Source organism: Doryrhamphus excisus, chromosome 18 (assembly GCF_030265055.1).
Source record: "Doryrhamphus excisus isolate RoL2022-K1 chromosome 18, RoL_Dexc_1.0, whole genome shotgun sequence".
NCBI classification, from domain to species: domain Eukaryota; kingdom Metazoa; phylum Chordata; class Actinopteri; order Syngnathiformes; family Syngnathidae; genus Doryrhamphus; species Doryrhamphus excisus.
Window position 1 is genome coordinate 17,109,077 of NC_080483.1, and position 11,765 is coordinate 17,120,841.

General features: G+C 43.2%; 1 protein-coding gene across 4 annotated transcripts; it reads right to left on the minus strand.

Annotated features, from left to right (window-relative positions):
* Positions 1–1,396: 1,396 nt before the first annotated feature.
* Positions 1,397–11,178, minus strand: eif4ba (eukaryotic translation initiation factor 4Ba). Of its 4 annotated transcripts, XM_058055598.1 has the most exons (15): positions 11,022–11,178; positions 9,585–9,725; positions 8,625–8,830; positions 8,126–8,242; positions 7,990–8,044; positions 7,214–7,360; positions 6,780–6,911; positions 5,858–6,052; positions 5,503–5,761; positions 5,284–5,372; positions 4,565–4,808; positions 4,450–4,484; positions 3,069–3,198; positions 2,564–2,636; positions 1,397–2,382 (listed from the first exon to the last, which is right to left on the minus strand). In XM_058055598.1, the coding sequence occupies exons 1-15, from the start codon at positions 11,032–11,034 to the stop codon at positions 2,308–2,310; spliced, it is 1,911 nt and encodes a 636-aa protein (XP_057911581.1). In that variant the 5' UTR covers positions 11,035–11,178; the 3' UTR covers positions 1,397–2,307. The 4 variants fall into 4 exon arrangements, with proteins under 4 accessions (XP_057911581.1, XP_057911584.1, XP_057911583.1 ...); XM_058055601.1 differs by lacking the exon at positions 3,069–3,198; XM_058055600.1 differs by lacking the exon at positions 2,564–2,636.
* Positions 11,179–11,765: the final 587 nt, after the last annotated feature.

Consider the following 11,765-nt stretch of genomic DNA (forward strand, 5'->3'; position numbering starts at 1 on the left):
TTCTCACAGCCACCTTTTTTTCCAGACTGTTCCATGACCATCATTCCACCCCAATGGGACGTTCACGGGACGTCATTTCATATTACAATACAATGACCTGGAGGAATGAGAATATCCGCATTAAAGATGATTTTTCTGTCAAATATGCTTTCTGACATAGATTTTACTGCAAGTGTATAATGCCTGTGCCAAATAAGGAATAATGCAGACACTCGTTTGTTGTGTGAAATCAGGATTTCTCAATATGTTTGAAAGCGTTGGTCGTCTTGGATAGGAAGAAGCAGCAATAGACGGATATTCATTCCTTCGTTTTCTCCACTGAGACGAAAACAATGATTGGCTCTGTGCGTCCATCTTAAAAAATATCCACCACAAACGCTGCACTGTAATTCCTCAGACAAAACTCTTATTTAAGCCAGCCGTTGGGAGATGGAACATTTCAGACAAGAAGGTCTTTCTATGGAGTTTTTAGGCTCCAGTTAAGCCGTAAAAGGCGCTATTTGGATGTCGAGGTGGGACAAATCTTTGGATGCAAACTAAATGAGGGGAAGGTCTATTCACGTGTGTTCGCGTGCTGTAAAAAGGCCGGGGAGTTTCATCTTTGGGCTTTACGGGGGTCAAACGAGGGGAATGACACAAGAAGCAGTCATGATGAGAAAGACCCTCCTGTGTGGACCAGCTGCTGACTCACACAGGTGGGGGTCGGAGCCCAATGGACAAGGTGGGGGGCTTTTTTTTTTTTTAAGGACTTCAATGTTGACTAAAAGAAACACGAGGTGATCCAGTACTGTGGGCACCGGATTCCATTTTCATAATGGACCATGAGAACATAACCACTGAATGTTTCTATGCCTGGGTTGCATTGGCAAAAATATTTTTTTGGAATAGCAGAGGTCTGCATTGTACAATTTAATCTAAACAGCTTCATTATTTACATTATTATTTGCGCGTGTGTAAAATGAAGCTCAGCAGGATCCTTACCAGCTGCCATCAGGGGTACTTGTTGCTGTGGGGGGCCCCGACTGAACAAACACTGGAACTATCTTGCCTTGCAGACCACACCACCACCACGTCTAGATGGGAACATTCTTGGAACCTGCGACTTAGACCAAGATATGTTAGTACCATATAATCCATACATCTTGGCCTGTTTAGTGTGTACAATGTGTTTTACTGCAGTTACTGACATACACAAGTGAAAGTTGACTTCAAATATTTACGAGCATATGTGAACCGGTTCGGCAGCCTTTTTTGTTAAGGTGGCGACATTTGTTTTGCGTGTCATGTGCATAAAAAAAAAACATCAGTGTGACCTCTGGATATTTGACCCTTGCAACAAATACTGTAATCGATGCAATGAACAGCAGCGAAATAAACAACGGCAGAGAATCTGTGGTATACTTAAATGACACCCCTTTTATTGCAAGCAGGAAAAAAAGGCCATGTCATGAAAACGTCCCACACCAGTCCTCACGCGAGGAAGAGAACATGATTTGCAGACAGCAGTGGAGGATGGGAAGACAGCCAGGAAGGAGAGCAGATAAGACTTTAATTGAAGGGATTTTGTTTTGTTTTGTTTCCCCATCAGGTGATGTAGAAAGAGAACAAAGTCTGTACAATGACTTGGGGGGGGGTGGGGGGGGCAATAATGGCACTTGAGTCATGTGGTGTCATTCGATTAAAAGTGAATCATTTCAAAACATTTGTTGAACAGTATAGCGTACACATGGCTGGAAAACAGCTCCATGAGTTAGTTCCAGAATTAATAGTGAAAGTTAGTACTGGAAGACAAGATTCGTGCTTTCAATTGATAGAATTAAAAGAAGGATGTTCAAATGACTAATAAAAAAAGGGTGTATAATGAATAGAAGCAACATTTTTTTTTGGCAGTATGCAAGTGAACAATTGATTCGGATTTAAAAGTCTGTCTCATTGCGCTACATTATCGAGGATCATTCCTGACCGCATCTTTGATCCACAAATGTACAAATTCATTTTCCCCACTTTTTCATTTATTTATTATAATAATTTCCATCACTTTTCCATGAGTCAGACACTTTTTCCCAATTAAAACAAGTCCAGTGAGTGACATTTGTGTAGAACCTGAAAAAGTCCTTTGAGGTGGGGCAAAGTAGAGGAAGGAAGGAAGGAAGGAGAGAAGGAGGTTGAGGGAAAAGGACAGGTTTGAAGGTGGACAGGAGGAGGGAGGGATGATTGTCCTCCCGGGGGACCTCGTCCACATGAGGAGAATATAAGCTATGTGAAATTATCTTGTGTGTTCATTTGCTCCTCTTCTTGGTGTCTCGGCTACTCCACATCCCCGGCATCTTCTGCGTCTCCATCCATTAGCAAAGCAGCGTATTTACTGGCTGAGCTGAACTTCTGAAAGAGACAACCAATCAGTCACGCTCAGCAAAAGACCAAATGGTGCCCGGGTGATGGGCTGCTCTTTTACCAAAGATTAAAAAAAAGACCTAAAATGTGGTGGAGGAGCCCAAGACCTTTGGGAAAAACCTTAACCAACTACAAGAACTGCTGTCAAAACGCCCAGTGAAGGACTTACAGGGGTTGGGGTTTCTTCGTATTTCTTTGGCTCGGGTGGTGGTCTGGAGTCTCGGTCTCTTCTGTTATCCTTTCTACAGTCAGAATGAACCCGAAGGTTACCATTCATTGACAGGACTGACACTTGCCAAGTATACTCTAATGCTAATTCCTAAACGCTACAAAGAGGGCAAACGATCAATGGTGGCCATTGTCATGAACAAGCTAACGGGCAGCCAGTGTAGCAGGTGCTAATGTCAGGACAACAAAGTCAGTGATCATCAAAACATCCTGTCTAGTTGACACTGTGCGGTCGGTGGTCTAGTGCTAGTCCACCGCTTTTGGAGCATTTTGGGTAGCAAAGGCGTGACATGTCTTGCTGCCTAAGAGCTGCACAACATTACAAACAATGAGTTGCATCATCGGTTGCGTGGTTTAACACGGGGCCACTCTTTGCAGATGCCCTCGCTCGAGCTCCCTGGCTGTCTTAACAACTGAAAGAGTTGCTATGCTTTTGGGTGGCTGACCTGTCTGCCTCCTTTCTTCGGTCTCTGTTGGGCCCCTCTCCTCGCCCCCGCCCTGCTCCAGGCCCCGCAGGCCCACCTCGTGCCCGTGGGGGCCCCCGGTCTCGATGTGCACCGTCAGCCTTGTTCTCATCTTAAAGGAGAAGCCAGACAGTTGAGAGAATGGTTGGACTATGGAGCGACTATACACCTCCTTTCATACTGGATTACGGTAAGGTGTTCTTTGATTATGGTTCCGTCGCCGCTGCTTCTAGACATCACTTTCACAAAGCAAGTTTTATGCTTTTTCGATATGCCTCTGTTCAAACCGTGGCCACAGTCATTTATGAACCGCGTGGAAGCCATGAATCCCATTCATGTTTGTTATTGGAGCCGGCACCACAATAAAGGACTAGCAGCAAGATAATACCATAATGGGAATGTCTTCACGGGCTTATAACGGGTACGGACAACAGAGGCACAGGAAGTGCAAAAAAAGATCATTCATTCACTTGTCACACCCCTGGGCTGTGGGAAATGTTGAGGAGCAATGATTAATAAAAAAACATGACATAACATTTGTATATGACAACATCAAATTTTATGTAAATGGATTACATGGGCCATTATTTTATTTATTTGTATTTTTTTTAAAGTTACAAATCCTGCAGTTTTCGCGTGATGAAGTTTGGTGCAACAGCCCTTGAACGCACCATCTTTCTCCCATGCTGCACAGATAGACTACTATACTGTTTTTTAACCTCATATTTGGTCCCAAATGTCGATATTATGTGGGAATGCATACAAGGTGAGATTTGATGACATTAAGAGTGCTAATGTGGATATCTGTTCGCTGCACATCTCCGAAAAACACTCTAGACTCGTACTAGTGGATGGTGGGTCTGTACTCTCATGTTGCCATTTTAACCCAATACATTCATTATACATAAGATAAATTAGATCGCTATATGTACGTATGTTTTGCCGAATCTTCCCTGGTGACCAGCTAGCGCTCTGCTAATGCTATTTAGATCCACTCTCATCTTCAGTCATGCCAAGCTACGGCGCATGCGCGACATCGTTTCAGTGTCTTGTGATACCCGGTGCATGTCTCTACAATCGATAAATCTAAAGATTGACGGCTGATTCTTAACGATCCAGGAGGCTGCCACTGATGCAGCCGCATCTCTTGCTTGTCAAGCCAGGTATCAGTTCCAAAACGCATGTTCAGCAGGAAGAGGGCTGGAGAAAAAGTGGCTCTGCTTTCCATAGTGTCTTTCCGCTACAGTCTTTTGCAAATAATGATTACTATCTTTCAAGTGTCACACAAACTCTGCTACGATTATTAATCGGTGTCGATATTTGATGAAATCCCCCCTTAAATGTGTTCTTTACTAGGCCTTACCCTTTCCAGGTCCTCTCTCATCAGCAGAACTTGAGCTAAAATGAGAACAAATCAGTAAATACACGTACCTATAATAAAGGTATGTACTTGATATGTGATAAAATTGTACGCTTACCTGAACTTGTGCGGGGCTGAATCACCTGGGGAGACTGGGGATCGCCCATCGGTCTCACTAGAGCCCGCACTGGCTGCACTTCTTTTGGCCCAGGCATTTTCCTTGGGGGGAGGCGCAGGCATCACCTTCAGAGGCTCCTTGGAGGGGGGAGGCTGTGAGGACGAGCCGGGAGATGAAGGGTCATCTTCCCTCCCACTGAAAACCTCGTTGTCTCCGGAGCGCTCCCCGTCTCGACACCGTGAGCCTAACAGAAGATGGAACTCTTACCATGCGTACACATAAAACAGTAAAACTACAAATAGCTAATGCAAATGCAAAACCTGCCCCCGAAGTGTATTTATTGGTGTTGCACAAGTAGCAGTCTATGTGACAGTGACTATTTGCTGCAGATTGTTTGTCATGTTTTTCAGTTGATTTATACTTCTCAACTTCAATTTCGGTGTTTGAAGTCACATTCGGTGCATACAGAAATTTCCTCTTCCTTGCCCTCTTTGCTATGAAAAAGTCCATTCATGCATTTTTAAAAAGGGATTGCCGCTAAGAGGTAGAAATGAAAAATGTGGATTTTTAAAAACCTGATTTATCAATTACTCGATTATTAAAACAACTGTTAGTTGCGGCCCTAGTTGATATTTTTGTTCAGTGCAATTACAGTGACTTTGAATGTCAATTCAGAGTGAGATGAATTCCAGAAAAAATACATGAACATTAGATCTCACCTCTTCCAGAACCACTTCCTTGCTGGGAGGACTCACTTCCTGTGCGAGATCTCTCGGTATGAGATTCCTCATTACGCCAGCTTGGGTCTCTGAATGTAGTAAATAAAATATTTACTGGAACATGCTTAAGAGCATATAAGCAGATTTGTCTCCCTTTTTGTAAAATTGTATATTTAATTGTAATTTTCAGCAATCTAAAGTATCTCAAGGCCGACTGACCTGTCTCTCATCTTTCTGTCGGAACCCCGGCCTTTGTCTTCCTCCAGCTGCCTCTGCAGCCTTTCCTCCTCTTTTTTCAGCCTCTCCTCCACCTCCCTTTCCTTGGCTGCCGTGTCAACTGGTTTGGCACCGCCAAAGATGGAGGAAGACCTACTGCTGGAGGTGGGCGCGGCCGCCGGGGAAGTACCGCCACTGCCACCTTCCTCTTCCTTGGGAACACTGCGGGGCTTCAGATTCAACTTCGGTCTCTGCTGAGGAGCTGGGGGGTGGGGGGGTAAAGGTGTGTAGTGAGTTGTGAGGTACAATTATTAAACGTATATAAACAACCACATTCTTAACAGTGAGCGTCAGTCACCTCTCTCTTCACGTCTATCATCTCGTCTTTCATATCGGTCATCTCCGTAGCGATCTCGGTCTCCGTAGCGATCCCTATCACCGTAGCGATCCCTATCACCGTACCGGTCGTTGCTACTTCGACTATCATCATAATCCCGGCGGAAGCCACTGCCAAAGGCACGACGACCACCGCCACCGCCACGAGAGTCATAACCTAGGAAGCAGAGGGAAAAGGTCAGTAGGTGGCTTTCACTTTCAATCCGATCGTGATACCGAGTTTGGATATCAAAACTCAGCTAAGTTTGTTTTGTTGATTTGATCTGAGGCTGTAAAAGTCTTCAACAGGCAAGTATGAAATGTATGAATATATTCATGTATGTCCCAAAAGGTAAAAGTATAGGCAGAAAAACATGAAATCCTGTTAACAGGAAATTGTAAATATTCCCATCCACCAGACGTGTTCAGGATAGGCAATATGGCCTAAAATTGATACTGGAGCCTCTTTCCATAACGACATAAACCAGAGATCAGCCCATCCTTACATACTAAGGTGATCTTATCCACCAATCTAAACTAAAAAGGAACTGATACAATTTAAAAGTTTCATTTCTATTTGAGAGAACAACCTCATTGCAGATAAAACGAGTTTGTATTGTTTCACAGGAGTTGGTCAATGTTTTTCAACAAAAATACTGGAGCATTGAGGGTGTATGCTGTCAGTTATTTTTTCAAAAATAGTATGAGAAAGTCAGAATCGACAGGTAGGACAGGCAAGAAAATTGTAATCAGTGCACTCCTAATTATGCTGGACGCATTCCAAAAGGCTACTCCTTTGGCTGCTGACGAATGCGGTCCTGCAGGTTGTCATTTCCTTGTTTCAGATGTGTTCTTTTCTCTTCAGACTATTATTATTATTATTCTATTGCTAGGTGCAGACTCACCTCCTCTATCGTAATCTCTCCGGTCTCTGTCATCATAGCGCTCCCGGTAGCGGTCTCTCCCACCATCATAGCGGTCGTTGTCCCGCCGGGGACCATCTCTGTAACGATCTGACTCGTAGCGATCTCGTGATCCTGCAAGAAAGCAAAGACATTCAATTTTAGAGGGAAGTAAAAGCACAAGAGGTGATCAGTAATTCCCGCTTCTTCCGAGGGACTGCACAAATAAAAGTGATGTAGCACTAGCTAGGAGTGGCGTCTGTAGGAGACAATTATAGAAGGAGCGCTCTGGACTCCGAATGTTGCAATGACAATGAAAACAATTTTGACTCCATTCGGTCACATTCAAACTCAACTCACTCAAAGTCCACAGATCTGCTGGGGAAATGCAGGCGTTGCGTATAAACCAGTTAGAAGTTCTAAAAGATCCGACTTACTCTCTCCAAAGGCATCATCTCTCCTGGGAGGTCCATCATCACTCTCTGCACTGGGCCGAGCCCTCCAGTCACTGTCTGTCTTGTCGGGCCCCATGTCCGCCATTCTCCCACCTCGGTCACGACCTCCCATAGGTCCACTGTCTCTCTCTTGAATATAAAGACACCATGATGTTACAATATAGAATATACTTGGTGGATAGATTTGAGGAGTGAAAAACACTTAATTGATCGAGGTGCAGTGACACAATATGACTAAATAAATAATTATTAAATAAAACAACGTTAATATACTGTATGAATGGACATAAATGCTATATAGGTACATGTATAGCACATTATTTACACACATGTTGAACACACATTGTTTAAAAACAATTCAAATATAATTTTAATGTTTCAATGCGCTTTATTTTGTTACAATTAGTTACAATAATTAGTTCCGATGTATTCAATTGCTCTAAAACAGGCATCAAATTCAAATTAGAATTAACAATTATTAAATTAGAATTACTATGGGCCTGTACCAGTCACATAGTACTTTTGGACTAAATAAATCAGGTAACAAAAGGAGGGTCAACATTTTAGAAGCTGATTTCAAGTGTTCTCTGCAACTTTGTCATTAAATTAACAGTTTTGCAATGATCTCATACTATCATGTTATGCAAGTTGTTGGAAAAATGTGAAATAAAATTCCAGACCCGGCACTGGCAAGACAAAGTGGCGGCCATCCACCAAAAATCCCAACACTTAAAGACTTTACATAAGAATCTTTGTACCTTTGTCATTGGATTGGTCTGCTATATCCACACGGATTCTTCGGTTTCCCAGGTTCTGTCGACATGACAGATTGAATAAACAAAAAGATACACCGGTGTTACTGAATGAAATTTAGCCAAGACCGCACTGCCTCACCTCCTCATTGAGACTTAAGGCCCTCAGAAGAGAGTCCACATCGTCAAACTCAGCGTAGCCAAAACCCTTCAACCTCTCGGGGTTGCTGGGTTCCCGAGGCAGACGCACCGCACTGATCTGGAGACAAGCAGCACATCGCCATATGAGCAGCAGACATCAATAATAAATATGTAATAAGGGGTAGCATCTTAAACACAGATCCTGGAGCAAAGTTAGATATGCATACACACACGTGTGTATATTATGTATAACATATGCTCTTTGGCTTTTGGATTCACCTGTCGACCTTTACATGGGTACTTTGCAAACCATTTAGTTTTCATCTGCTAAAACTGAACTACAACAGCCACGTACTGGCTAAACCAGAACCAGAGCTGAACCAGAACTGCCTAAAATGTGACTAAAACAAAAATCATTTTCATCGAAATTCAAAAAACAAGACTGTTTACACTGTGGGATAAAACAGCAAAGCCGGCTCCAATAATGAGTATTTACTTACTGCCAAGCCGCGGAAGAAGTCTTTAATGGATTCTTCAGAGACATCATAGGGCAGGTTGCCAAGGAAGGCGGTGTAGGGCGGGCTGCGGGGTAATCGAGACCGGTCAATATTGGGCTCACGAGCCGAACGGGGGGCCGTGGGCAGGATGGACCGGTCAATGGGTGGTGCACGGAACGAATCCTCTTCTGTGTGCCATGAAGTAGAAACTGGAAAGGCGAGCAGAGGAAAATGCAATCATAGATTTGGAATTCACCTTCAGTCACAGAATCAAAGGTCTCACTTTACAATAAGGGACATAAAAAGATGGTAGTTAGTGAGGAACCAAAGAGTAGTGGTTTGGTAGGTTCATTCCTCATTTTGTGTCCCTTATTGTAAAGTGTTACCCAACCAGGTTGTACGTTTCGATTTCAGAAATGCAAATAATTTGTGAATAACACTCATCGCTGTGTTGGCCATAATTGGCCATTGATTATTTTATGGCATTTGCAGACAATAGCATTGGATAGAATTTCTAGCTAGAAAATCATACTAGGTGTGTTTAATCAAAATAACATTTATTTTTGACAGGTGGTATGAAATACTTATTTAATATAAAGCATGAGTGCCACTGAATTCTTGATACAGACAACAAAAATGATCCAATTATTCAAACATGTACTTTTAAAAATGAAGATATGTCTAATAATTAGCATTTAACAGCATATGTCTACACATAATGTACACTGAAGTTTCAGATATAACCACCTACTAATATACTCTTATGACAACTACAGCGAAAACGGCAGCCCTCGTGTACACGACTGCCACACCTGCGCCACCTCAGTCTCTTCAAAGTTGTCGACACCATTTTATCCGCACAGCAACTAAAACCTTAGAAGTGATAATCACGGCACTAGATACAAAGCACAGCACGGCATAATGGGCTCGATACAGCAGTCATCAATGGCAGTACGGGCTCACCATCTCCATCCAAATCATCCGTTTCATCAGCCCAGCTAGTGCTTTTGATGGGGTAGCTGGGGGCCACACCGCTGCCTCCGCTGTCATCTGCCAAGAAATCTGTCAGGGTCAGGGTCTTCCCCTTCTTGTTCTTCTTCTTAGCTAAATGGTAGAAAAGAGAAATGCACGTCATCACTACATCAGCTACACGTGTGGAGTTACTGGACATATTGCATTTTTTATATTTTTGTGTTTGAAGGTGCATTATTACATGGCGGATATTGTGGGTATTCTGCCTTGATTTGAAAAGAATGGTCAAAAAGTAAACAGTGGACTGTTTATAAAGCTGATTAGAATGGGCTTCCAGTGAAACTCAACCAGGTACAAATGTTCAGGTAGTGTCAGTGAATTGTTGTGGAACATTCTCCATTGTGATGTCCGATTTGTTTTGGTCTGCGGCAGAAAACGGGAACACAAAGCTCACTGGGATGTTTATGAAAATCCCAGCAGTCATGACATTCTTCACAAAAACATACGAGAACACGGAATTTTAAGTGAATAACAGTAACGCTTGTTTCCTTAGTTATAAACTACACGGACCCCCTCCCGCTAAGATCGCTTACGCAAACGAACCAATGTGACAGTCGCGACATGAAAGCTACTCCGGTGTAAAGTTTTACGAATCGGAGTCAAGAGACAAGTCAGTCGCAGTCGAATGCATGTCAACTGCATTCCATTATAGCCCATATGGCTCTCAATGCTAGCTGCATCTTAGTCAGCACAAGGCGTGCTGACGATGAGCGCCCGCTGAACTGGCTTGGTTTTACGGCCTAGTTCGCGTCGCGACGCCACGACACAAGTGCGCCAGCATCGTAGCAACATTTGAGCAGAAAGACGGAACGTCTGTGCGACGAAAGGCGACCGCTGGGGTGTATTTTGGTGGGACAATGGCTACACAGTTGGCCGTATTTGACCATGCCTTACACGGAAGGGTGGTGCGGCCGCACACGTGGGGTGGCTCCCTGTGATAGCCCGGGCTGGTCGGCCCAACCACTCCTCCATTGCACCCGGTGCTCTGAGCACTCCGGTTAGCTAAAACGAGCCGTTTGCTAACACGTCATATAGAAACCGGGGTGTGTAATAGTACGTTAACTAACAAGTATATACAACAGACACGGTACTTCATACTTGTTAAGGAGGAAAAAAAGAACCGGTAATGTGTGACTAAAGTGTTAAAATAAAGCTAGCCGTTGCTTCGTGCATTTCCCCTCCTTCTGCAGATCCATATTTACCATCTCAAAACAGCCGCAGATATTTTTTTTATGCATTAGACAACAACGGGAACGTAATGGAAAACTCTTATACAACTCGGAAACTCGAACCGATCAATTATTCGTCACTTAAACTGGCCGAAATCTAGCCCAACCGACCCTGTGGGTTCACCGACATAAACCTCACCTGACGCCGCCATGTTGAAGAGCGAGTTCGCGGTAGTTCCCGGATGAATGCGTCAGCGGGTTATTATCGGGAGCGCGCATCAGCGTTCACGAGTCCAGCGTCTCCTCCCTTGGCTCCTCGGCGCTTCTCCATTCAGAACTGCAACCGCCGGCTTGGCGTGCTTGTCTACCTTTCCACTCAATCTATCGGTTATCACACTTACATATATGAAAATAAACCGTGTAATAGTGGATTTATTTTGTGTGGGTGTGTTTTTCTGAATGAACAACCCGGTATATCTTCTTGTATTGTTTTTTTCAAGTTCTGCGCCCTCTAGTGGACAAATAAGGTACAAAGAAGAGCTGCCACGGTGGCTCTTTTGAACAGGACACTCGGCGGACAAATCATTAGGTACGTCTGCATAGAATTACTGGATCCAGTGCGATTCATGTGCAAAATATAATAAATATTAGCTATACCCACAATTTGAATTAGAATAATTTTTATTGGCCATGTGTGTTACATCAGGAATGGACTCCGGTCAACATCACTGTAAAAAAGTACAATAGTAAAAAAATAATATATAAAGAGAAGTTGAATACAACTATACATATTACATAAATTACTCTCGGTATGCGATACGATGAAAATGATATATTATTATGAATTAAATATGCTTTATTTTTGAGCATTTACTGTTAAAATTATTTTTTAAAAACCTTATAATTAACCTGAGGGCTGAGGCCGAGCGAATTACCGCCCCCT

Coding starts and splice junctions, on each gene's coding strand:
- eif4ba (XM_058055598.1), bottom strand. Junction 4,485..4,564: donor TCAGCCCCGCACAAGTTCAG/GTAAGCGTACAA, acceptor TTCTCATTTTAG/CTCAAGTTCTGCTGATGAGA. Junction 2,637..3,068: donor CGAAGAAAGGAGGCAGACAG/GTCAGCCACCCA, acceptor TTCTGACTGTAG/AAAGGATAACAGAAGAGACC.